The 27,161-nt window shown below is 40.8% G+C and overlaps 1 protein-coding gene across 2 annotated transcripts in view; it reads left to right on the forward strand.

Moving 5' to 3' along the window:
- The window catches only part of FSTL4 (follistatin like 4), a 1,562,686-nt gene that overhangs the window by 658,260 nt on the left and 877,265 nt on the right, over nt 1–27,161 (forward strand). For both annotated transcript variants that reach the window (XM_075344490.1, XM_075344491.1), the window contains exon 4: nt 26,778–27,026. In XM_075344490.1, the coding sequence (XP_075200605.1) occupies nt 26,778–27,026 (249 nt within the window). The remainder of the gene's footprint in view (nt 1–26,777; nt 27,027–27,161) is intronic.

Consider the following 27,161-nt stretch of genomic DNA (forward strand, 5'->3'; position numbering starts at 1 on the left):
CAGAAAGAAAAAGCTATGGCTCTTACAATGTGCAAGATATTTCTTTTCCTTGAAATATGTCATTATTGCTCAGAAGTGATAAAACTTAAAGGGAACCTGTCACCAGTTTTTGGGTCTATAAGCTGCGGGCATCACCGCCGGGCTCTTATATACTGTACAGCATTCTAACATGCTGTATATAAGAGACCAGGCCACTGTGTAAAACATAAAAACACTTTATAATACTCACCTAACGGTCGCACTGCGGTAGATTCTAGTTAGATGGGAGCCTCCATTGTTCCATTGTTCGGTGTCCGCGCCGCCTCTTTCGGCCATCTTTGTCATCCTTCTTCTGTAGCCACGGTGCATGATGCGTCCTACATCATCCACACTCGCTGGCATTGAGGTCCTGCGCAGGAGCACTTTGATTTGCCCTGAACAAGGCAGATCAAAGTATTGTAGCGCGCCTGCGCAGGACCAGTGCATGTGTATGGTGTAGAATGTGTCATGCACACAGGCTTCAGAAGGAGGAAGAAGATGGCCGAAAGATGAGGCGCCAGTACGGGAGAACAGAGATGCCCATCTGACTAGAATCCACCGCAGCGCGACCATTAGGTGAGTATTATAAAGTGATTTTTACATTCTACACAGCGGCCTGGGCTGTTATATACAGCATGTTAGAATGCTGTATATAAGAGCCCACTAGTGGTGGCTGCCGCTTATAGGTCGAAATACTGGTGACAGGTTCCCTTTAAACTATACATGTACTACAATTACATTTATAATTAGCTATTATACATTCATATTCACATTAGATACATTCATAAATAGACATATAATAATTGTACAGATCAATAGAAAGACCCACAGATTAAAGTATGCCACCATGAATTGTGGAAAAAACAAAAAATAACCCCATACACTTGGAGGCAAAATTTAAAACCGTCCTAAAGATGTTAACTAGGGATGATCGAATACCAAAATATCCACTTCGATGAATATCTGACGAATAGGTCGCCACTATTCACGTATTCATGAATATTCGACACCCAATGTAAGTGTAGTGCCCCTGAGCCACTCAGGGCACTACAGGGAACTGCATCCTCCCAGAGATGCAGGACCTACCCCCTCGGTCCTGTAACACCAGTGCCAGCAACAGCAACACACACCTAAATTCCCAGTAGCCACTCACACCAGGGCATAGAGGGCTAACCACATAAGGGGATGGTCGCCATGGGAATGAGTCCCTAGGATTAGCCAGCCTTGTGGGAGGGGACAGAAGGAACAGTGAGGAGTCTGCAGAAATGTAGTGAAGGGAGCAGACGTGCCTTAAGCTAGGTCTGTGTAACGGTGACCTGGGGGCATGGAAGTCAGGTTGCCAGCAGAGAGCAAACGAGTACCTCTGGGCCGGAGTCAAGACCCCAGGGACCGTGTGAGGGAGCACCACTGGAATCTGGGCATGCGCGGGGCACAGGGCCCTAGGTCAGGCACCAGTTTCATATGGCCTGGCAATTACCTGCACAGTGAGGGCTCTCCAGTGGCCTCACTGACTTTACAGATCCGGGGGCATCAGCATGGAACTAGGATCGGGGTTCGGACACTTACCTCCCCAAAGGGTCTGCACTGCCAGCCGAATGGACAGACCACTGTATCACAGCTGGGGGACCCCCAAAGTTCCAGGCTTCAGGGTCTCAACTAAACTGAGAGTGCTGGGGATAGAGCACCGAGGTCACCAACTGGCACTGGCAATACTGGGATCAGAACCAACACTCAAGGGTCCACAGTGAGTAAGGACTGTTTAATACAATCTACAGACTGGTCTCCATTATTGCCCCCGATACATCTCCCAGACACAGCCCTACCTGCAGAGGGCCTAACATCACAGCTGCTACTACCACCAGCCCTGGGAGTACCCACATTCAGCAGCGGCGGTTCTCCATCCTTATCCACAACCCGCAGGTGGCATCACATGACAAAAACTATTATCTCCCCTGTAAATACCCCCCATCAACAAAAAAGGCCCGGGGCACGGGACCGGGCAACGGCCACCAGAGTGACATTCCCATTTGTTACTGCCCGGGACCGAGTACCCCTTCTCTGGGCACTACATAATTCCATGGGAACCCCGAATAATTTAACGTTGCACCTAACGAAGAGCTGTGGTGACTAAGGAAAAGGCTGAAATAGATGGGAAAAGGCAGAACCAGTATGGGCACAGCCTGTAATAGGTGCGTGACTACCTTTCTAGTGTCTTGGATTAACATGCTCAGAGCATCACGTGGCTTTTACGTAGTCGCCAGAACAGCTCTCAAACCAAATCGCTTTTTTGACAAACAGAATGCAGGTCTTTCGGTCTCTCTCTGTCTATCGGTCTCTCCCTCTCCCCCCCTCTCTCATACTCACCGATCACTGACTGATCACCGGCACGGCACTGCACGGCTGTCACACTGCTCCGGCAGCTTCTCCAGCTTTTGAAAATGCCGTCCGCTCATTATTCCATCTTGTATTCCCTGTTTCCCCTCTTACCGGCGCCTATGATTGGTTGCATTCAGATGCGCCCCCAAACTGAGAGACAGCTGTCTCACTGCAACCAATCACAGCCGCTAGTGGGCGGGTCTATGTAGTGCAGTAAAATAAATAAATAAATGATTAAAAAAAAAAACGGCTTGCGGCCCCCCCCAATTTTGATACCAGCCAAAGTATAGCCACATGGCTGAAGGCTGGTATGCTCAGGAAAGGGAGCCCCACGTTATGGTGAGCCCCCAGCCTAAAAATATCAGCCAGCAGCCGCCTGGAATTGCTGCATCCATTAGATGCGACAGTCCCGGGACGCTACCCGGCTCATCCAGAATTGTCCTGGTGCGGTGGTAATCGGGATAATAAGAAGTTAATGGCAGCCCATAGCCACCACTAAATCCTAGGTTAATTATGGCAGGCGTCTATGAGACACCCCTAATGATTAACCTCTAAGTGAAAGTAAACAAACTCATACACCCGAAAAAATCCTTTATTTGGAATAAAAGACAAAAAAACACTGTCTTTCAACCCTTTATTAAAATCCCTAAATACCCCTCCAGGTCCGACGTAATCCACACGAGATCCTATGACACATCTAGCTCTGCTACATGAACTGACAGGAGCGGCCGTAGAACAACGCCGCTCCTGTGAGCTCCGTTGAGCAACTGAAGTGAGTAGCGCTGTCAGCAGTGCCATCACTCAGGTTACCCGCGGCCAGCTGCAGTTCTCCACCTGAGAGCTGTGGCCGCAGGTAACCTGAGTGACGTCACCGCTGATCGCGCAGAGAATGGAACAGGCTACTAGGGGAGGTAGTGAGGGCAGTCAAAGAGTGAAACAGGCTAGCACGGGAGGTAATGAGGGCAGTCAGAGAGTGGAACAGGCTACCACAGGAGGTAGTGAGGGAGGACAGTCAGAGAGTGGAACAGCCACCACAGGAAATTGAGAGCAGTCAGACAATGGAACTGGCTACCACGGAAAGTAGTGAGGGCAGACAGAGAGTGGAACAGGCTACCACAGGAGGTAGTGATGGCAGTCAAAGAGTAGAACAGGCTACCATGGACGTTAGTGAGGGCAGTCAGAGAGTGGAAAAGGCTACCACGGGAGGTAGTGAGGGCAGTCAGAGAGTGGAACAGGCTACCACGGGAGGTAGTGAGGGCAGTCAAAGAGTAGAACATGCTACCACGGGAGGTAGTGAGGGCAGTCAAAGAGTGGAACAAGCTACCACGGGAGGTAGTGAGCTTTTCATCAATGGAAATGTTCTAATGGAAGTTGGATAAACATGTAGCTGGTATGATTTACGAAAACCTGCACTCGCAGGGGGTTGGACCCGATGCTCTTGAGGTCCCATCCAACTCTACCATTCTATGATTCTATGATTACACCACAAACTATTTTTTTTAGCTGGAAAGTGGGATTTTCTGAAACTGGAAAACTACTTTAATTCACAAATTCTGTGTTCACATTTTTAGAAATTTGTCCTTCCTAAAAGACCTTTTCAATAAAACATATATACCCCTACACTGATTGCCATGGTCATTACAGCAAAATAATAGGTTGTGGCCTTGTTCTATAAAAGTCATTACTACAGAAAAAAATGCATTGATGATCAGTTTTTAACCTGGCTAAATGACTTCCTTTATGACTATTAAATTAAATGCATTATATCTTTTTCATGTAGTGTGTTTGGCCTCATAAATACTGCAAACGCTTAGCTGCTTGTTACACTTGATTACCTCTTCCATTACAGTTTTTTTTAATCCTTGTAGGAGTGGAGAATTCATTTAGTTTTAATAACATGAAGCAAATGTTGACAAGGGGATCGTTTAATTAGTGAGATATATCCCAGTTCTGTGTTTAATCATGGGAGCTAAAAATGACCCAATGAATGTATTTCAGAAGCTCTTCCAAGGGTCTGGTGTTCGTCCTGTAAAATTTGGCACACAATTATGGTGAAAGTTTTCATTGTTATGAAATTAGAGCGCACCAATTTTTTTATGCTTACAAAGTAAAACCCAAAGACAGAAAACCCCGAGGAACTCTAAGAGATCTGGAAGACGTAATGTGTTGTCAAAAATTGAAAGAATCCTTAAGTGATCTCTTTCATAGGACACTTATGGCATATGTAGTGGTGGTATTTCAAAATTACACTTTGTTATTAATCTTCAAGATGTTTCAACACTCATCCAACTGGCTTCTGCATTTCATTCTAGTGCTAGAACATCATGCTAGTATTAAGATGGTGATTCAGTCAACTCATACTACATGGTCTGCTTTGTTGCCCCTTGTATGATGTTCTTCAAACATTGGTGATCAAAGTTAGCTAGCATTGACTAAGCTCTTAATTATCAAGTTAATTAATTATTAGTTAATCATTGGTTAATTAATTATTAGTTAATATTAGTTAATATTAATTAATAAGTACTCAGTAAGCTCTTAATTCATAATGAACACTTCAGGAAACCTAACCTCTTACAGATACACAAAATGACATTGATAAAACATTACTCAATATAATATGTACAGAAACCTAGTTTGCCTAGGACTTTCCCAATTGAAAGCACCACTCCAGAACTCATTTTTTATTTTCATGATGGAGTGGGGCTTTGAATTTAACTACTCTGCTCCTTGTCTTACACTCACCTGCTGCTGTCTTTTTCTGTTATCGACACCGCACTTATCGGTGTCCTGTGAATTAGCCTGCCAGCAGCTACAGTGTTTTATGCAGTGCAGCGAAGGTCACAACTCAATACAAGTCTATGAGAGCCTCATTTTTGCTCTCATAAACTTGTATTTATCACTTGTGACATAACATCTGACAGGCGCTATATGCTCTGCCCTAATAAAGGCAAGACAAAGACCTATAATGCTCTGATGCTTTCACCTATTAACCTGGAAGTTAAAGTTAAGTCTGGGTAAAAGAAATGTAAAAAGCATATATAGTATGTGAGGAAAAGAACTAGGTGATAGCACCGGGGAAAAGGACTTGGGCATAATAATGGATCCCAGATTCACCATGAGCCAACAATGCGGAGCTGCAGCTAAAAAGGCCAAGATAATATTGGGCTGTATCAAGACAAGCATTGAATCTAGATCAAGAGAGGTAATTATTCCCTTATACTCTGCCCTGGTAGACCCCACCTGAAATACTGTGTACAGTTCTGGGTGCCCCAATTCAAGAAAGACATCAATATATCGGAGCAAGTCAAGAAAAGAACCACGAAAATGGTAGAAGGTCTGCAAACCATGTCCTATGAAGACCGGTTAAAAGAACTAGGAATGTTTCGTTTTAAAAAGAGAAGGCTGAGAAAAGACTTAATAGCGGTCTAAAAATATCTGAAAGGTAGTCACAGTGCAGAGGGAACCACCCTATTTTCATTAGCACAAGGAAGTACAAGAAGCAATGGGATGAAACTTAAAGGAAGGAGATTCAGATTAGACATTAGGTAAAACTTTCTGACATTGAGGGCACTCAGGGAGTGGAACAGGCTACCGCGGGAGGTGGTGAGCTCTCCATCAATGGAAATCTTCAAGCAGAAACTGGATAAACATATAGGTGGGATGATTTAGGAAAGCCTGCACTCACAGGGGGTTGGACCCAATGGCCCTTGAGGTCCCTTCCAACTCTACCAGTCTATGATTCTATGATTTAATGATTTAAGTGAAGTCAGTGCCAGCACATGTGCTTACGTGACTTTGCTCTGCTCTTGGTACGTTGGATGCTGAGAATAGAAAAAATTTTCCCATTATGTCTAACTGCATTGTATTTCACAAGTATTTATAGTACTTTTAACATACAGGTTTATGAATGTAAATATTACATAAAGTATTCATTATTTACACTTATTTCAGGAGGATCGGTGGAAACCGCTTCAGCAGCTACATTATGATTAAAACTCAACACTGGTGGTCAATCAGGGTCCTGTTGCAATTGGCCATTTAGCCTCATAAAGGGAATCTGACACCAGGACTTCACACCTAAACTAATTATATGCATTGGTAGATCTTTCCAACAATACCTTAACATGCCCATTCCACCACTACAGAGGAATACACTGCTTGTATAAGAAGTAAATGAGACTGAAGATCTATTTGAAGGTCTGAGGCCCCTGTCTCTACAGCTCTATTCTATGCCCAGAACTGCTTCTTCCTACTTAAGTCATTGCTACAAGTCACATAGCATAGAGACGGTCAGTCAATCAGGAAGAGACAGCACTGGACGGAGAATAGAGCTGGAGTGACAGAGGCTTCACATAGATAATAGATTTTCAGCCTCATTTGGAATTCAAATCAAGTGCCGATTTCTTAATAATGGAAGAATGGACCATCTTGTTAAAAATATTGCTGGACTTGTCTTTGAAAGAGCTACGTGTACATAAATAGTTTGAATGGTTAAATCATGCTGATAGTTTCCATTTTACTGCTATTGTTACTGTAGACAGCTTTAAATAAGAAGCTTGACAGAAGGGAGATTTCCTCCCTAAACCCTTCATTGTTCTAAGCATGCCATAAGCATCTGCTTAATATATTGAATGTCATTGATGCTTGGAATTCTTCTGCACTAAGTACACAAAGAAAGGATTGCAGACCCACCCACTAATGGGACATAAAGTAGAATTTAAAAAAATAAGTAACATTAAATATATAAACATATATATTCAGTATATACAGTATACAAATATGTGTGTGTGTGTGTGTGTGTGTGTGTGTGTATGTGTATGTGTGTGTGTGTATGTGTATGTTTGTGTGTGTGCACACAACACATTTTTAAATAATTAGTCATATGGCAAAAATGGCAGCACTACAGATATGACACACTGAACGGATGAAAAAAACTGTTGTCTTTATCAACCTATGTGTGACATCTGTCCAACACCACAGACAAAGGGTGACTGTCATGGACAGACTAGAGGCAAGCCGCTCACTCAGCAGGATCCCAAGAACCCCCGAAACCCTTTAACCCCTGTATAGGGATCTGGAATTACAACAAAGTCCAGGAGGTCACTGCCTATGTAAGGCTGCAATCCAAAGAAGAATGGTCACGAGGCAGGTTCAAAACCATGAGGTAAAGAAAATGCCAACTCTTCAGGCAAAAGGGTGGTCAGTAAATAAGGCTAAGGTTAAACTGGAGATGGCAGCGAGGTACAAAAAATGGCAGGCAGGTAAATAGTCAGAAATCAGTCAGAAACACAGGAATCAATTGTAGAGAAGAGGTTGTGAACCAGAGTGCCAGCAGTAATACCACAAGACTATATTTGGTGGCAACCAGCAGACTGGAGGAGGAATAAAAAGGGTGTGGTGCCTTCCCATTGGCCATGGCTGAATAGATGGTGACCTGGAAGGCACACGCTACCACAGTCAGCCAGTGATATTACAGATCATAGTGAAACTCAGCTAGTGGATGGGCCGAACCTGCGCCCACCAAAGACACTGGTACTGACTCCTCCCCTATCCCCAGCACAGTCCTTAGCTGGAATATGGCAGCACCTGGTGACTGAAGCAGAAGTCGCAGGGGCATACTTTGGTGGGGATGTGACACTGTGTATATGCAATGTTTGGGCTCACAGTTTGAAGAACTGACACACTTCACGTTCATTGGTGAATAAAGACCAATGTTTTTCACTATTTCATGACTAGAGTGCTGCCATTTTCAATATGTGTATATTGAAGGTACTGGATAGGAGAACTAAGGTTATTTCAGTTTTGTGCAATGCAGCATTCTTTGACCATAAAATTGTCCTCCAATAGTAATACTTAAAATTTTTATTGTAAAAATTAAAATGTGGTCCTATAATAAAGTACACATATTGTTATTCATATTTACCAATATAACTCATTGTTAAATCTGCCCCATATTGAAATTATGACCCCATAAGAATGCCCCTCTAACACTCTGTTTATCTTCTAACTGGCACTGGATTCATCCAATGACTGGTTTATGATATGTAGTGCAATCGCTCTCAGCTGGCTTTAAACATAGCTCTGATCTGCGTCAACCACTGACATAAAGGATATTCTGGATTTAAAATTGACTCTGTTCTTTAGGCTCCTGTAAATAGTCTGTCAGCCCAATTTTATCTTCACCCATCCATATCAACATATAGGTACAGCTGCTGCCTGTTTTTCCATCATTGATCTGTTAGATTGTTTCTATCAGAGACTGAAGCGGGCTTTACACGCTACGATATCGTTAATGTTTTATCGTCGGGGTCACGTCGTTAGTGACGCACATCCGACGTCATTAACGATATCGCTGTGATAGTCAAACTGTCAGCAGAGTAGGGGGAAGAGGCTGCTGTCACTGTCTCAGCCTCTTCTTCCCTGAAATAAAGCATCATGAGGTGATGCTTGGTAAAGAGCCTGCGCCGTCCCTACTCTGTCCCTCCCAGCTTACTTTTCACTGGGCAATTTACACAGCCACAGGGTGTGCTCTGTTTCTGGCTCAGAGCAGTAGAGCAGGCAACACAGAGCAGCATGCACTGTCAGTGCACTCAGAATACCCGGCAGCAAACGGAGGCGAGCACAGCCCCTGCAGTGACGTCAATTGAGAGGGCACTGTTATTGTGCAGATTACACAGTGCACAGTGAGTAGGAAGTGACAGAGCATGAACACTATGAGGATTATTCTGAGAAATATTGTGAAGATTGTGAAATTCATATACATCAGCCAGCTGTCACTGTTCATATGCACCTCCCCTGCCCTGCAGCCAGAAGAAATCATCCTGCTCTGCCTCAAGGGCCATATAGCCAAGTGGCATAATCCAATTAAAGATTACAGAAGAATCTCCAGCTAGAGAAGGCCCCATGCTGACTAGCAGGAAGGATAGGCAGCAACTCAGATATTACAAGTTTACAACTGATCTTCAAAGACAGTCTCCAGACTTTCAGATGCCTATATAAGAGTTACAATATTGGGGACCACGTTGCTCCCACAAATAGGGCACGCATATTTCCAGCTTCCAGACAGTGAGATGCATGTCACACATATTTCCGCTAAATTCTGAGATAGGCGCAGTCATTGATAATTAATAACTGGCTGTAAGATGCGCACAGACACCCCAAATTTCCTATTTATGGATAGATAAAATCCTGATAGGAAATATAATGGTCATATCTTCTGTGTGAGAAACTCAAGGGTGGAGATATGGGGAAAATTGAAAATCCATATCTTTCTAGAAGCTAAAAGGCAGAACCCATCTCCAGCCCAGTCTTAGGTCACAAGGTGGAAGGGGACATGGAATGTACCTAGATTCATAACATCAGTGCGGACATCTTGTGGGTGTTCTTCTCTGAGAGGTCACGTGCGATACACGTGTGAGGAGTCCCAGGAGCTTATGGCTCCACAGTGCCTCCCCTGTGCAAGCCAACACCAGGCATATTCATTAATAATCAAGTAATAACGTAATTGATCCATCTGTGTTTCTGTTTGTAACTATATCTTATCTGTAACTGTACTTCTGACATTCATTCTGTATATCCCATCTTGTATCTGCTGTGCCCTTAAGGCGATTAAATATATAATCACTGTACTTTTAAATAATTCTTTGTATATTCATAATTCACTAATCACCGAGAAAATACAAGTATAAAACATACCTTTTAATAATATATTCTAAAAGAGGACTAAAAACAACTCCAATTATTACAAAATCACAAAAAATAAAAAATAAGTGATTATGATCAAAAGGGGAGAAAAATAGGCATAATTGCCTCAATATGGCCCTGATCTTTACCTATTATCCCCTTCCTGCCAACGGAGACTTTATGCACCCTAAGTTTCAAGTGGTGCCCCCATTCCACGACAGCTTGCCCTTTTACGCCCTTCACTCCCCCTATACATCTTTTTAGAGTGCAGTATTAATTAAAAAAAATGGTTAAGTTGTCCTTTTCACTGTCCAGATGAAGGTCTATCCCCCATCCTGTCTTGCCTCAGAGGGTATCTAAATAACCTACCTGAAAAGTGCAACCCGTTTATAGACACAGTCACCTGCTACCCATACCATCAATTTTTCTGAAGTATTAATCTATTGTAAGTTCCAATAAAACAAACCACTATTGCCACATACCAAATATATTCAGCTGTTTTATGAACAGTCAATTATGGATATTTAAGCCTTAGACTCCTATCACTCCAAAAGTACCATCATTATGGGCCCATAATTATCAGACCACATCAAAGATCACCAACAATTCTCAAACACAGATAAACATAATTTTTTATTACTCATCTACCCGACGCGTTTCCCCCACTTCGGGTTCATCAGGAGTGACATATTTGATCACCAGGTGTGGTGATCTTTGATATGGTCTTATAATTATGGATCCACAATGAAGGTATTTTTGGAGTGATAGGAGTCTAAGGGGTACTTTGCACGTTGCGACATCGCTAGCATCGGCTAGCGATGCTGAGCACGATAGTACCCGCCCCCGTCACACATGCGATATGTGGTGATTGCTGCTGTAGCAAACATTATCACTACGGTAGCTTCACACACATACCTGCTCGGCGACGTCGCTGTGACTGCCGAACAATCCCTCCTTCAAGGGGGAGGTGCGTTCGGCATCACAGCAACGTCACCGCGACGTCACTAATCGGCCGGCCAATAGAAGCGGAGGGGCGGAGATGAGCTGGACATAACATTCCGTCCACCTTCTCCCTTCCGCATTACCGTCGGGATGCAGGTAAGTAGATGTTTGTCGCTCCTGCGGGTTTACACACAGCGATGTGTGCTGCCACAGGAGCGACAAACAACATCGTACCTGCGGTTGAACCGACATTATGAAAATGACCGACGCTACACAGATCACCGATTTTTTACGCTTTTGCGATCGTTTATCGGCGCATCTAGGATTTATACTTTGCAATGTCGTTACCGGCACCGGATGTGCGTCACTAACGACGTGACCCCGACGATATTTCGGATGCGATGTCGCAACGTGTAAAGTACCCCTAAGGCTTAAATATCCATAATTGACTTTACATAATACAGCTGAATATATTTGGTATCTGGCAATAGTGGTTTCCTTTATTGGAACCTACAATAGATTAATGCTTCAGAATAATTGATGGTATGGGTAGCAGGTGACTGTGTCTATAAACAGGTTGCACTTTTCAGGTAGGTTATTTAGATACCCTCTGTGGGAAGTCTAGATGGGGAATAGACCTTCCTTCGGACAGTGAAAAGGACAACCTAACAAGATTTTTTAATTTACACTGCACTTTAAAAAGATTTATAGGGAGAGAGACGGGCGTAAAAGGGCAAGCCGTCATGAAATAGGGGCACCACTTGAACCCTAGGGTGCATAAAGTCTCTGTTGGTAGGAGGGGGATAATAGGTAAATATCAGGGCCATATCGAGGCAATTATCCCCATTTTTTTCTTCTCTTTTGGTAATAGTCACTTATTTGTTTTTTTTGTGATTTTGTAATAATTGAACTTATTTTTAGTCTTTTTAAGATACAAAAGAATCTTTATGTTGGGCTTTGTCTGTATATTAACAATAACTACTCATTAATGGTTCTTTGTAAAAAAATAATATCTTTATGAGCATAACACTTTATTAAATCTTTGATTACCAACATATTAAAAGCTGGACTACAGGTACTCTACTTTTAGTTATAGATATTGTAATTATTTGAAAATTTCATATAAAACACTTTTTATGTATATATTAATAATAAGAGACAAAAACGTGAGTAGTGTGGTTATTGAACCTGTGCCATCTTTTTCCTAAGTCAATGCTCAAAGTCATGAGAACACCTGGGTCTAGGCAGAAGGAAAGGTACAAACGCCTTCCCTTGAGTTATTTTATATTTTGGAGAGCCAAAACAAATAGGTCTAAAATATGTTAATGAGTTTAAAAATCAGTGTAGACCAATGAGCCATACACATTGTTCCATTCCGGGAGCCAGTAGTCCTGCTGTACTGAGCTTTGATTCCAGTCTCTCGGTTCACTAAGTGAAACCTTTTTACACCTTCTGCTTTCCTGCTGCAGATTTGGCAATTGTGTCTAAGGTATTTCTCTTGCCAAATTCATCCCTCACCTCGGTCTCTGAAATTACTTTGCCTTGCACCTGTTTTGGCACCATCCTTTATTTGGCTGCATCTACTGACACCAGCCATTTGGAAGTCTAAATCTTCTATCACTTGGCACTCTATGACATCTAACTTAAAAAAAGTATATCTGCCAAAGATCTCAGTCCTAAATCAAAAGTGAAATACAAGGAATTGTTAACCAATATAGCCTAAATCATTTTTTGCTGTTTTCTTTTCTTTTTCAATACACTTTGATCTTACATTTTACAATGTGACCCACTTTGCACTATTAAATTAAATATTTATGAAGGTATTGACAGTTAATATTTTATTTATTTTTTTTGTCCATTTTTGCTTATGGCATCCTTCATTTAAAGGAATGGAAAATATGATGGTTATATATATATATATATATATATATATATATATATATATATAAGAAAATATATATATGTATATATGGATTGATAACTATCACATAATCACATATATATATATATATATATATATATATACACTGTATATATAATTTATTTATTTATTTATTTTTTATTTATTATTACATAATAGTTACTTTAACAAATAAGGAACATTAGAAGCAATTCTTAACCCATTCTTGTGAAGTGCGCTGCTAGTTAGGTGCGGTAAACAGGTCATTCTCAAAAATTGCTTTACTGTTATAGCACACAATTGGCTAAGTGCGTTAGATAAATTACAACCCATGTCTGCGATTTGAGAACATTTTAATCCCTGTAATTAAATAAATTTTCATGAAATATACTTTAGATATTTCCTTTATATATACAGTGATTTAAAAAAGTATATATACCCTGTGAACTTACACATTTTTTCCTATTACAACCAAGAACTTGAATGTATTTTATTGAGATTTTATGTTATCTATCAACATTAAGTAGGAAGAATTTTTGAAGTGTAAATGAAATGGTAATTTTGTTCTAAATATTTTAAAAATATAAATCTGAAAATTGTGACATTCATTAGTATTCAGCTCCACTGAGTCAGTACTTTGTAAGACCACCTTTTGCTGCAAGTATTGCTGCAAGTCTTTTGAGGTTTGTCTCTACCAGCTTTAAACATATAGAGCCTGACATTTTTGCCCATTGTTCATTGCAAAATAATTCTAGCTCAGTGAGATTGGATGAGGAGTGTCTGTGAACAGCAATTTTCAAGTTTTGCCACAGATTCTCAATGGGATTTAGGTCTGGACTGTGACTGGGCTCTTAACATACTTGGATATGCTTTGATGTAAACCATTCGATTGTGGCTCTCACGGTATGTTTAAAGTCATTGTCCCTCTGGAAGGTGAACCTATGCCCAAATCTCAAGCTTTTTACAACCTCTAATAGGTTTTACTCCAGGATTTTCCTGTAGTATCAATCTGCTCAACATCTCTAATGAGCTCTGATCAGCTTCCCTTTCCCTGCTGAAAAGCTTCCCAATAGCATGTCACTTCCATATTTGACGGTGGGGGTGGTATTTTTAGGGTGATGTGCAGTATTAGTTTACCATCAATCATAGTATTTTGCATGTAGTCCACCAAGTACAACTCTGGTCTCATCTGACAATAACACCTTCTTCCACTTCCTAGCTGTGTCCCCTAAAAGGCTTTTTGCAAATTGCAAACAGGACATCTTGTGGTTTGCTTTCATAAATGGCTTTCCTCCTGCCATTCTTCCATAAAGACCAGATTTGTGGGGCATATGACTGAGGTATGGATCTCTGCATCCCCTCCAGACTGACCCTGGGCCTCTTGGCAGCTTCTCTAGTGCGCTCCTTGCTTGCTATGTGAGTTTAGGTGGAAGGACATGTCTTGGTAGGTCTACAAGTCTGTCATGTTCATGAGGGGTATCAGACTACAGGGAACTGAATACAAATTTTCAGATTTATGGTTTTCAAATATTTAAAAGACTGTGTATTATTTTCCTTACACTTTCCAAATCCTTGCTACTATGCATTGGTATATCACATGAACTCCATATAAAAGAAATTTTAATTTGTGAGAGTAATGTGAAAAAAATCATGGGGTATGAATACTTTTTCAATCCACTGTATATAATTTTTTTTTTTTAAAATTAAAGTATCTGATTCACTCAGAGACTCATGTGACACTTTAGTTTGTCCTTGTGTGGTATTCAGTAAAGGCATTGCTTTATACCAAAATTGTATCTAGATAAATAATACTTATCAAAAGCACTTCTTTTCGTACAGTGAGGGAGATAAGTATTTGATAATTGCTAATTTTGCAAGTTTTGTCACCTACAAAGAATGGAGAGGTCGGTAATTTTTATCATGGGAACACTTCAACTGTGACAAAAAGAATTCCCCCCAAAAATGTAGAGAATTACCTTGTCTGATTTTCAAATAACTAATTAGCATTTTATTGCATAAAATAAGTATTTGATACAATACCAAAACAGAACTTACTATTTGGTAAAGAAACCTTTGTTTGCAGTTACAGAAGTCAGACGTTTTCTGTAGTTCATAACCAAGTTTGCACACACTGCTGTAGGGATTTTGGCCCATTCCTCCATACATATCTTCTCCAGATCTTTCAGGTTTCGAGGCTCTCACTGGGCAACATTGAGTTTCAGCTCCCTCCAAACACTTCTATTGGGTTCAGGTCTGTAAACTGGCTAGGCCACACCAGTACCTTGAAATTTTTCTTAGAGATCCATTCCTTAGTAGCCCTGGCTGTGTGGTTTGGTTCATTGTTATGCTAGAAGACCCAGTCACGAACTATCTTTAATGCTCCTCCTCAGGGATGGAGTTTGTTGGCCAAAATTTAGAGATGCATGACCCCATCTAGCCTCTCCTTAATACGGTACAATTGTTCTGTTCCCTGTGCAGAAAAGCACCTCCAAAGGTGTGATGTTTCCACCCCCATGCTTCATAGTTGGGACGGTATTCTTAAAGTTGTAGTCATCCTTCTTCCTCCTTCAAATACAGCGAGTGGAGATGATACCATAAAGTTCTATTGTGGTCTCAACTAACCACATGATCTTCTCCCATGCCTCCTCCAGATAATCCAGATGTTTATTGGTGAACTTCAATTGTGCCTGGACATGTGCTGGTGAGAGCAGGCGGACCTTGTGTGCCCTGCAGGATTTTAATTCATGACAACGTAGTGTGTTACTAATTGGAATCTTTTGAGACTGTGGTCCCAGCTCTGTTGAGTCCATTAACCAGCCCTCCCATGTAGGTCTGGGCTGATTACTAACCTTTCTCAGAATCATACTTAACCCACGAGGTGAGATTGTGCCTGGAACCCCAGACCAAGAAATATGGACACTCATCTGTTTCTTCTATTTTCTAATAATTGCGCCAACGGTTGTTGCCTTCTCACCAAACTGCTTGCCTTCTGTCCTGTAGCCCATCCCAGCTTCTGCAGGTCTACAATTTTGTCCCTGGTGTCTTTAGATAGCTCCCTGATCTTGACCATGGAGGAGAGGTTGGAGTGTGATTGATTATGTTGACTGGTGTCTTTTATACAGGTAATGAGCTCAAATAGGTGCATTTAATACAGGTAGTGAGTACAGAATAGGAGCTTCTTAAAGAAAAAAATAACAGTTCTGCGAAAGCCAGAATTCTTGCTGGTTGGTAGGTGATCAAATAATTATTTCATGCAATAAAATGCAAATTAATTATTTAAAAATCATACCATGTGTTTTTCTGTATTTTTTGGGCTATTCTGTCTGTCACAGTTGAAGTGTACCTAGGATATCTCTCCATTCTTTGTACAAGGGAAAATTTGCAAAATTGGCAGTGTATCAAATACTTATTTTTTTCCCTGTATATATGAGCACCCAAATAAATAACATAAAAAAATCACAGATTGCTCATTTATGTGTAACAAACTGTTAACCATAATTTCCCTTTAAACGGGTTAAAAAATTGGTTAAAAGAACTGAAGCCTTCAGTGGTTGATACCTTTAAACGGGCTAACATTTCTCTAAAGTGCATTGGTAAGACTGGTGGTGGATTCGGACAGCAGCTAAAGACAACTCAGTCCAGTTTTCCATTTATACAGATGGCAACCATCAGATTTGGCTCTGATTTCAGCAGTTTAACCCCCGAGATGCCTCTGTCATTTCCAATTGGTATTTAAAAATATGGCACTGGGGGATAAGATCCCTATCAATACCTGCAACTCTCTCGACCAGAAAATAAAAAAAGTTATAGCTTCTTGAAAGTGAGCAGTTGAAAATGAAGGAAATAGAAAAAAAAATCTTTATTTTTATATAGCGCTAACATATTCCTCAGCACTTTACATACGTCAGAAACACTGTCCCCATTGGGGCTCACAATCTAAATTCCCTATGTGTATATCTTTAGAGTAGAAAAAACTGTGGAAAAAGGAGTGCAATAGGGTCTTACCCCGGTATGAGGGGGTGGGGGTTTGAAGGGGGTGGTACTACTCACCTATAGGGGTTGTGACAGTCACAACTGCTATAACAGCATGTAACTCCAAGCCACGGCAGCGGTACCCACATAGGCAGCTAACAGAGAGTAGTAGAGCTGGGTATCAAGCCGCGCCAATGACCACTCAGATCATGAAGGTTGAAGATTAATGTTGCTTTATTTACAGGTCAACACGTTTCGGGAGACTACAAATCCCTTCCTCAGGACAGACTTGGCAAAGAACATCAAATCTCTTCCAATCAGATCATGAAGGTTGAAGATTAATGTTGCTTTATTTACAGTTCAACGCGTTTCAGGAGACTCAGCTCCCTTCCTCAGGACAGACTTGGCAAAGAACATCAAATCTCTTCCAATCAGATCATGAAGGTTGAAGATTATTGTTGCTTTATTTACAGGTCAACGCATTTCGGGAGACTCAGCTCCCTTCCTCAGGACAGACTTGGCAAAGAACATCAAATCTGATTTGATGTTCTTTGCCAAGTCTGTCATGAGGAAGGGAGCTGAGTCTCCCAAAATGCGTTGACCTGTAAATAAAGCAACATTAATCTTCAACCTTCATGATCTGATATATCTTTAGAGTGTGGGAGGAAACCGGAGATCCAGGAGGAAATCCACACAAACATGGGGAGAACATACAAACTCCTTGCAGATGTTGTCCTTGGTGGGATTCGAACCCAGGACCCCAGCGCTGCAAGACTGCAGTGCTAACCACTGAGCCACCCACTGGGCTCTGTCGCCCAAAGACTCTCATTATTTTGTGGAGCTGGCCCTGAATATAGGCAGTATTGAAAGGCAAAAGTTACATTAGCTCGGAACATAAACTATATTTTTTTATCAAAACTGCATTTTTTGTTCTTGACCTTGAATTTCAGCCAATAAAGTTATAGTGCAGTGGAATGAAAATACCTAAATAATAGTTAACTATAGGGCTGTGAAGTACGACATTACCTGCACATAAGGGTTTTCTTGTGTTTAGCATGAAGGATTGAACAATGGAAATCATTCTTTCTCATTACTATATGATCATACCTGAGCATTGAGAGCCGCATGTGAGCATGAAATTACAGCGCAATATATTTTACCTTGCACACAGCTATTTCTTATTCGTTAGTAGGGATGATTGAATACCTCAAATATTCGGCTACGCCCATATTCGACGAATAGGTCGCCGCTATTTGACTATTTGCGAATATTTGATGCGCGATGTAAGTCTATGGGAAACCCGAATAGTTGCCGAATAGCAACTATACAGGCTTCCCATAGACTTACATTGCACAACGAATATTCACATAGCGGCGACCTATTCGTTGAATATTCACGAAGCCGAATATTGCCGAATATTTGTGATATTCGATCATCCCTATTCGTTAGCCCTCTTCTGTACAAAATATTAAAATATAAAAAAATTACATTTTGAGAGGTCATATTTTGCAATATAGTGCTACTATTTAACCAACAATGGCCTAATTGTCAATGTATTCGTAAACTTTACGTTGGCGATACATTCATACATTTTAAGAAGGATTGATGGAAGAACAGTACAAGGGCTGTAAGAAAAGATTTAGATTTGTTTCTTTATGGAGAATATAAGTATTTACTAAAACAGATGTCACAATTGCTATCGGGTCCAGCTTGTTTGGCATAGGCTTTGTATTACAAAATATCAAATGTTTAAAATATGATATCCTCCGCATTTTGCATTCTGCATCTCATCACGCTGCTTCTGTCTAATTCAGTAGGTGTTTTTATATCATAACTCAATCGTTGGAATCCTCTCAGATATATCCACCACATATGTTTCCAATTTGAAAAGCTTTGTTTATTAGCTTGAAGTATGACAGCAATTTAGCATGAGCTGTAAATACAGATATTAAATAAACGGCAACTCATAAGAGCCCAGATTGAGCATATTTAACTTTATTGATGAACAGATGTTTGAAGGATACCTGGATTTAATGAAAAGAAAGAAATCTTGCAGGTTATTTGTTGCTAAATAGAAATGTCTACAGTTTTATAACAATCCAAATAAGTGTAATCCTTAGAAGTACTTCCTAATGGAATCACGCATTGTGCTTCATTATTAGCAAAAACTATCATCCTCAATTATGTTGTAGTCAGATATGAATAGTGTGTATAAATACATATACAGTGAAACATTAGTTTACCAGAACAATCTGTTCTGTGACTGTGCTTGTAAACCAAATTACTCGTCTAGCAAAGCAAGAGTTCCCATAGGAAATCATTGGAATGCAGATAATTAGTTCCATACCTATTGTGCCATTCCACACACGCACACACACATATTATGCTCATCTTACCTTCCGTTCAATCGCCGGCCTCTTGGGACTTGCAGTTCACTGGTACAGGTTGTGTATCTGGTAACCATCACGACCGATGCCGGAGCTTTCCCTGCCAAAGCGCTGACGTTAAAGGCATGAGCCGCTTGCCTCTGATTGGTCAGTGCGCTGCCTTTGAGTAGCGGCTGACAGCGGAAGTTCCTCCATCTTCGCGATGGTTACCCGATACACATCCTGTACCAGCGAACTACAAGACCCGGGAGGCCGGCGATGGAACTGAATGAAGGTAAGGTGAGCATAATATGTGTGTGTGCATGTGTTTGTGCGTGTTTGTGCATGTTTGTGCGTCTTTGTGTCTGTTTGTGCGGACTGCAAGAGCGGGTCAGAGCGCAGTTAAAGTACGGAATCAGAAGTGTGTGTGGTGAGTATTTGCTCGTGCAGCAAAGCTTTCTCGTAAACCGCGTCACAAATTTACAGCAAGCTTTGCTCGTATAGTGAAATACTTGCACAACAAGTTACTCGTAAACCGAGGTTCCACTGTATACAGTTTATTATATTGTAAAGTGAATAAATGCTCCTATTTCTGTACATATTGTATTATATATCTTCATGGGATATACACAATATAAAGTAGTCAGTGTACAGCTTGTATAACAGTGTAAATTTGGTGCCCTCTACATAATAAAAGTAAGTACACCTGTAAGTGAAAATAGCAAAATTGTGCCCCACATGTTAATATTTTATGTGGCCACCATTATTTCCAGGCACTGCCTTAAGTCTCTTGGGCATGGAGTTTACTATGGTTTCAAAGTACCCACTTGAATCCTCTTCCACTCCTAAATGATGACATCGTGGAGCTGGTGGATGTTACAGAACTTGCGCCCTCCACCTTCCATATGAGGATGCCCTACAGATGTTCAATAGGATTTAGGTCTAGAGACATGTTTGGCCAGTCCAGCACCTTTAACCTCAATTTCTTTAACAAAGCATTGGTCATCTTGGAGGTGTGTTTGGGGTCATTATGATGGAATACTGCCCTTAGGCCCAGTTTCTGAAATGAAGGGATCTTGCTCTGCTTCAGTATTTCAAAGTACATGTTGACATTAATGGTTTCCTCAATGAATTGTAGCTCCTTACAGCCAGAGGCACTTATACAGCCCCAAACCAAGTCACTCCCACCACCATGCATGACTGTGGGCAAGACAATTGCCTTTGTACTCTTCACCTCATTGCCACCACACATGCTTGACACGATCTGAGCCAAATAAGATTATCTTGGTCTCATCAGACCACAGGACATGGTTCTTGAAATTCTTCTAAGACGACAGTCATGCAGACCAATTTGATGCAATGTCCAATGTATAGTCTGAGCACTAACAGGCTGAGCAAACACCACTTTAGCCTCTGCATCAATGCTAGCAGCACCCATGCGTCTATTTTGAAAATACAACCTCAGGAGATGCACTTAACTTTTTTGGTTGATCATTACAATTCCTGTTCTGAGTGGAACCTGTCTTGTAAAACCACTGTATGGTCTTGGCCACCATTCTGCAGCTCATTTTCATTGATAATTGATAGGTTTTTGTTATGGGGAAAATAATATATAAGCAAATCTTTAACACACTGATTATAGTAAAAAGTTAAATGATAAATTCAGCTCTACAACAAATGACAAATCTGCTTCCAACTGAGGCACATGTATAATTTTTATGTATGGTTTCATAACTTATACAGTATCAAACAGTTAGATGAATTAGCAGACTTTGTCTCCATATCTTTAAAGATAGAACTTTTCTTCCTCTGTCTGCAGCCCACTCCCAGTTGTACCATCCTTGCCCCGGCTTGGCTATCTAGACTATTTTCTCTACACTCTCATGTATGTCCCACCTGTGGCCTTTATCCTTGTTTCCTTTGCCAACTCTGGGTCCCCACAAATGTACAGTTACTTTTCTGAACCTCCGGCTCTGTACCACTCAAGTTGATACTTTCCTTTAGCCCACATCATCTAGGTCCTGGTTACAGAATTTGCCAACTGTCCTCCAGTTTCCAGCCTTCCCTTATACAGCCTTGTCCTTGCCTTTCCATCTCTACTTACAAACCATCTCCACTTTCAATCCCAAGATTTTTCCCTGCTACAAACGCTAAATGACTATTCCCTCCAGCCCAGACAACACTACAATTCTGTTTTTACTATGAAACTGCAGCAAATGCACCAATATAAAAAAAGACTTCTATAACATATTTTAGTATAGATACAGTATATATATATATATATATATATATATATATATATATATATATATATATATATATATATATATATATATATATATGTATATATATATATATATAGATAGATAGATAGATAGATAGATAGATAGATAGATAGATATAGATATATATATATAGATATATCAGGTCTTCAGGGAGGTCAACTAACTTTCATATAGAATTAATTCACACTGGCGCCAAACATAGACTTGACTTATGCTGTCATGCGCTGTGACTCTGTCTACACAAGGAACCTATCATGCGCTGCCCGGATCAGCACAGTTTGTTACTACAAGGTTGGACTCTGTACATATTTCAGAATTGAACAGGCAACCTGGCTTCTATTGAGGAGCTCTGTTCTGCCGGGCGTCGACATTTACTTCACTACTGCTATGGGCCCTTAGGAGTTAATGCCACCTGGAGCAGTGAGTGGCTTCTCAGAGAACCAGGTTGCCAATCACCACCTTCAGCTGATCTCTTTCTACTTAAGACTGTGGAGTTTCCTGAGTTATCGCCGAAGATAGCATCTGCTTGGCTGTTGCGATATCACGGCATTCGTGGCGATCTTTCTTTTGGTACCTAGCGACTTGTTGTCTGCACTGTTTGAAAGTTTCCTGTTGTGACTTTCTCCTTCAACTTTGGTTTATCCCCTTCAGTGTCTTTATGTCTCTCTGTCGATATTTGCTGTGTGGAACGAAGAAAGAAAAATTCAGCTCACCCGTATATGTATCCGTTCAGTTCAGATGGGATGCAGGATGTCCACTGGACAGGCAGGTCCATAGACGCAATAGCAAAGAGTAAGGACAGGACTCAGCACCAATTCCAGGATAGAAAAAATATAAATCCAACGAAAAATATATAAAAGTGTAGAAACTTTATTCAACGATTAAAAATCCAAGAAAAACATCATCGATTCCATGAAAACATCATGGCTTGACAGGTTTCAGACAGTTGGAATTCCAACTGTCCGAAACGCGTCAAGCCATGATGTCTTCATGGAATCAATGATGTTTTTCTTGGATTTTTAATCGTTGAATAAAGTTTCTACACTTTGCTACCCACGTCCTCTGGGACCCTGTCCCCACTGCTGTCTGTTTTAAGGAAATCTCTCCTCTGTCTCACCTCTTATCTACGACTCACTGGCCATGGGATTTGCTATAATATTTAGGTCAAAGGCCCAGACCTCCCTACCGTTAAGCATACCTACGGGTAGAGGTAAGCATAGGGGCTCCAGTCTTAGGGCCAGTTTAACACTAGAACTATTGAGGTAGTCATTTTGACTACTTTGCACCATGTATTTCTATATAGGTGTCACAAGTCCAGTAGTTCTAGTGTTAAATCTGTCTGTGTACCCCAGTCCCCCATGATATATACTATGCAATCTCTATATCCAGTGCCCTAGTTACCCATGACATATACTATGCAATCTCTATATCCAGTGACAATAGTAGATATCAGAAATTTTCAGACATTGGGAAAAGTTAAATGTCTCCAGGCTGCATTTTGGCACTATGCCCCTAGATTGCTGTTATACAAGACATATCCTGAAGCACTGTCCTTATAGCACATATAATCTGTCACTATCTGTCACTACTTATTTGTTTGTATACTTCTGCCTCAGCTGTAATCAAAAATGTAGTTAATTACACTTTTCAGTGTAAATGTGCATAAATAAAAACATTTGTTATTTTATGGTAAACTAGCTGTACTACCTGGCTTCGCCCGGGTTAATAACTGCTGTTAACAAAATAGAATGTATTAACAAAAATGTATTCTGCACACAAAAACCACAAAACAAATAGATATAAATGTGATTATGAGGTCTGTCTCCCCCTCTGTATATATCTCTCTGTGTCTCTCTCTCTATCTCTTTGTCTGTCTGTCTCTTTCCCTGTCTGTCTCTGACTGTCTATGTCTCTTTCTCCGTCTGTCTCAATCACTTTCCCTGTCTGTCTATCTCTTTCCCTGTCTGTCTATCTATCTCTGTCACTTTCCCTGTCTTGTCTCTTTCCCTCTCTTTCCCTATCTGTCTCTTTCCCTCTGTCTCTTTCCCTGTGTCTCTTTGTCTGTCTCTTTACCTGTCTTTGTCTGTCTCTTACCCTGTCTCTTTCCCTCTCTTTCCCTGTCTGTCTGTTTCCTTGTGTCTGTCTCTTTGTTTGTGTCTGTCTCTTTACCTGTCTGTGTTTGTCTCTTAACCTGTCTCTCTCTTTCCCTCTCTTTCCCTGTCTGTCTCTTTCCCTGTCAGTCTGTCTCTTTGTCTTTGTCTGTCTCTTTGTGTCTTTCTCTTACCCTGTCTATGTCTGTTTCTTACGCTGTCTGTGTCTGCCTCTTTCCCTGTCTGTGTTTGTCTCTTTCCCTGGCTGCATTGTGACACGCCAACATTCCATATAAGGGTGTGGCTGCGCATTCTTCTGAAGTTCTGGCTGCACTGTGGCTCCCAGCTCCATTCGCTTTAATGGAGGCAGGTTTTTTGGCGAATAACTGTAAAGCTTTCCCTGTGTCTGTCTCTGTCTCTTTGTCTGTGTATGTCTCTTTACCTGTCTGTGTCTGTCTCTTAATCTGTCTCTCTTTCCCTCTCTTTCCCTGTCAGTCTGTCTCTTTGTCTGTATGGGGAGATAAGGTATGCACACCAGTGACTATGCAAGGGGAATACATGCAACAGCAGAAACCGCTGTGTGAATACTGACATAAAAAATTCAATAGCTATATGTAAGAATGAAATGTGAAAAATGGAACCTGCATTACTGCCATGAACATATGAATAAAGAGAAATTTAGCTACTGAATTGATCAATGCAATAGAGCCCCAACACTACGCCAAAGTATTTCTCTACGTTGGGGTCCCTAGCTTGTGTGTGTCCTCTCATGCAGTTAAAAAACTTACCGTGTATGGGAAGCTGAGACCCAGGCTATATATACGATGTGGATTGGCAATAGGTGTGTATGGGGAGGGTTCACAAACGAAAAACTACTAACAAATAAGAAATAACGTTTGGAACTCCATTCTATGTCTGAACTGGGTGCAAAAACCGAAAAAAACAGGTTTTTGCACCCAGTTCAGACATAGAATGGAGTTCCAAACGTTATTTCTTATTTGTCTCTTTGTCTGTGTCTGTCTCTTTGTGTGTCTTTTACCCTGTCTATGTCTGTTTCTTACCCTGTCTGTGTCTGCCTCTTTCCCTGTCTGTGTCTGTCTCTTTCCCTGGCTGCATTGTGACACGCCAACATTCCATTTAAGAGCGTGGCTGCGCATTCTTCTGAAGTTCTGGCTGCACTGTGGCTCCCAGCTCCATTCGCTTTAATGGAGGCAGGTTTTTTGGTGAATAACTGTAAAGCGCGGGGTTAAACTTTCCCCTCAAAACATAGCCTATGACGCTCTTGGGGTCCAGAAGTGTGAGTGTGCAAAATTTTGTGGCTGTAGCTGTGACGGTGCAGATGCCAATCCCGGACATACACACACACACACACACACACACATTCAGCTTTATATATTAGATTAATGCAATTCTATAGGCATACATATAGGGCATGTTTAAAATGTTTCCCTTCCAGCCTAATGGCAAGAATAGAATGTAGACAAGGCCTTAAAGAGTTTTTTAGCAAAATGAATACATTGTCAGAGAAATTAATATACCATATGTGAATGTAAGTGTACATGTAGCACAAACTCCATTTTAATATACTGCCTTACTTCTTACATGTCTATCTATCTTCTATTGCTTTGATTTAATTACATCTTTTATTCAATATCATATGCTTTGGTCTAATTTAGCCATCTGGAACAATTAAATAAAGCATTACCCAAGTAGACATGCTGTTGAAGAACTAATCCAACTGACACTATCCAAAAACATCATTTACGGAAGCATTTTGGCATTAACAATAAATCACATGATGTAATTAATCAACAAATATGTATATGATATGGAATATGAACTTTGATTTATATTCTATGTACCTTGATTGGTTTATATACTGTCTTTTTTAATATATTCTATGTATCTTAATTGGTTTATACATTATGTCTTGTTTAAATCTTATTGGTAATATTCTACTACCTAGTGCTCTTACAAAAATCGGGGTACCAAAGGTTTTGTCCCCAATGGGAGAGAACATGCAAACTGTTTCTTCTTCCATCTGGCCACCAGAAGGAGATAGCTTACGCTTTCAATTCGGAATCCACAAACAATAGGCTGCAGGAGGCTTCACAAAAATACCGTGTTTGGATCCCACTGTGTTTACACAGCAACAAGATAAACAATATTTGATAATAAGTTAGATAGCTTGCTAATAAAGTGCTAGTAGATTAAATTCACCATTCCTCTGCTGATTGTTCCATCCTGGGTCCCAACCTCTGCTTCCTGTCTTGTGGTTGGCACAGAACACCAACTGCCAAAATACAATTTTCCTTTACAGCATGTGACCATGTCTAGAAAAAAACATTCTTCATTACTTGTGATGACGGAGTGTCGTACTGGTGCTCGATCCAGTGCTGCTGGTGCATGAGCTAAATGCTTGAATCTCCAGTCTGTTACCTGTCCTGATACAGTCCCCGGCCACCAGAAAACCCCATCATCAATGAGCAGCATCCAGCAGACATCACCTGCAACCTCCATTCCATCTTCCTGTCCACCACAGTCCCCATCATTACAGCACAGCTGACATCTTCCGGCAGCTTCTTTTCCATATGCACCTTCCAAATGTCCTCCAGCCAAAGAAAATGTGCGGTTTGATCTGCTTCAGTTCCCATTCAAAATAAAAGAGAAAGATTTAATTTCTGGAATGGGGACTCGAGAAGAACTAACCACACATCTACTTTGGTCGAGGGGGACATTTGGACAGATGATGTCTACTATAGTGGCTGGGAAGATAAAATAGAGGTTTCTAGGTGATATTTGCTGCCTGCGGATGATGGGGACTGTGGTGGCTTGGAAGATGGATCAGAGGTTGCCGGCTGATGTCTGCTACCTTTTTCACATAGATGATGGGGTCTGTGTTGGCTGGGGGCTGTGTGAGGGTAGGTAACAGCCCATATTTTCTTGAAAAAGATGCTTGACTCACCCATTGACTCTTCTTGTGCTTGATACTCAAGTTGAGAATTTCCGTTTGTCGGACACGCTGGATTCGGGTACTGTACACTATGAAAGAAAATGTAAAATATGTACACAATAAAACAATGATTGGATCATTATGAATATGGCACTTAATTGTGTTGACTGTTTCTTTATTTTATATTCGCAGTAAATACTAAAGAAGAAAAGCATCCTCCCTCATGTGAAATGAAGTACTGTGGACAAGGAAGAAGGTGCATTGTTAGTTTAGAATCTGGACTTCCAGAGTGTTTTTGTGTGGAGACGTGCAAGCCTAGATATATGCCGGTTTGTGGATCTGATGGCAAGTTTTACGAAAACCACTGTGAACTTCACCGGTCTTCCTGCTTACATGGAAAGAAAATATACATTGTGCACAGCAAAGACTGTTTCTTCAAAGGTACGTTACAAATGTGCACGAGTGTCATTTATAGATATTTGCAACTCAACATGTATGTCTACATGCTTATAAACATCATTAGTAGAAAATGTATGGGGCACAGATTTATGTTTACAAACTAGAATATCTAACTTC

This window comes from Anomaloglossus baeobatrachus, chromosome 4, assembly GCF_048569485.1.
Source record: "Anomaloglossus baeobatrachus isolate aAnoBae1 chromosome 4, aAnoBae1.hap1, whole genome shotgun sequence".
Taxonomy (NCBI): domain Eukaryota; kingdom Metazoa; phylum Chordata; class Amphibia; order Anura; family Aromobatidae; genus Anomaloglossus; species Anomaloglossus baeobatrachus.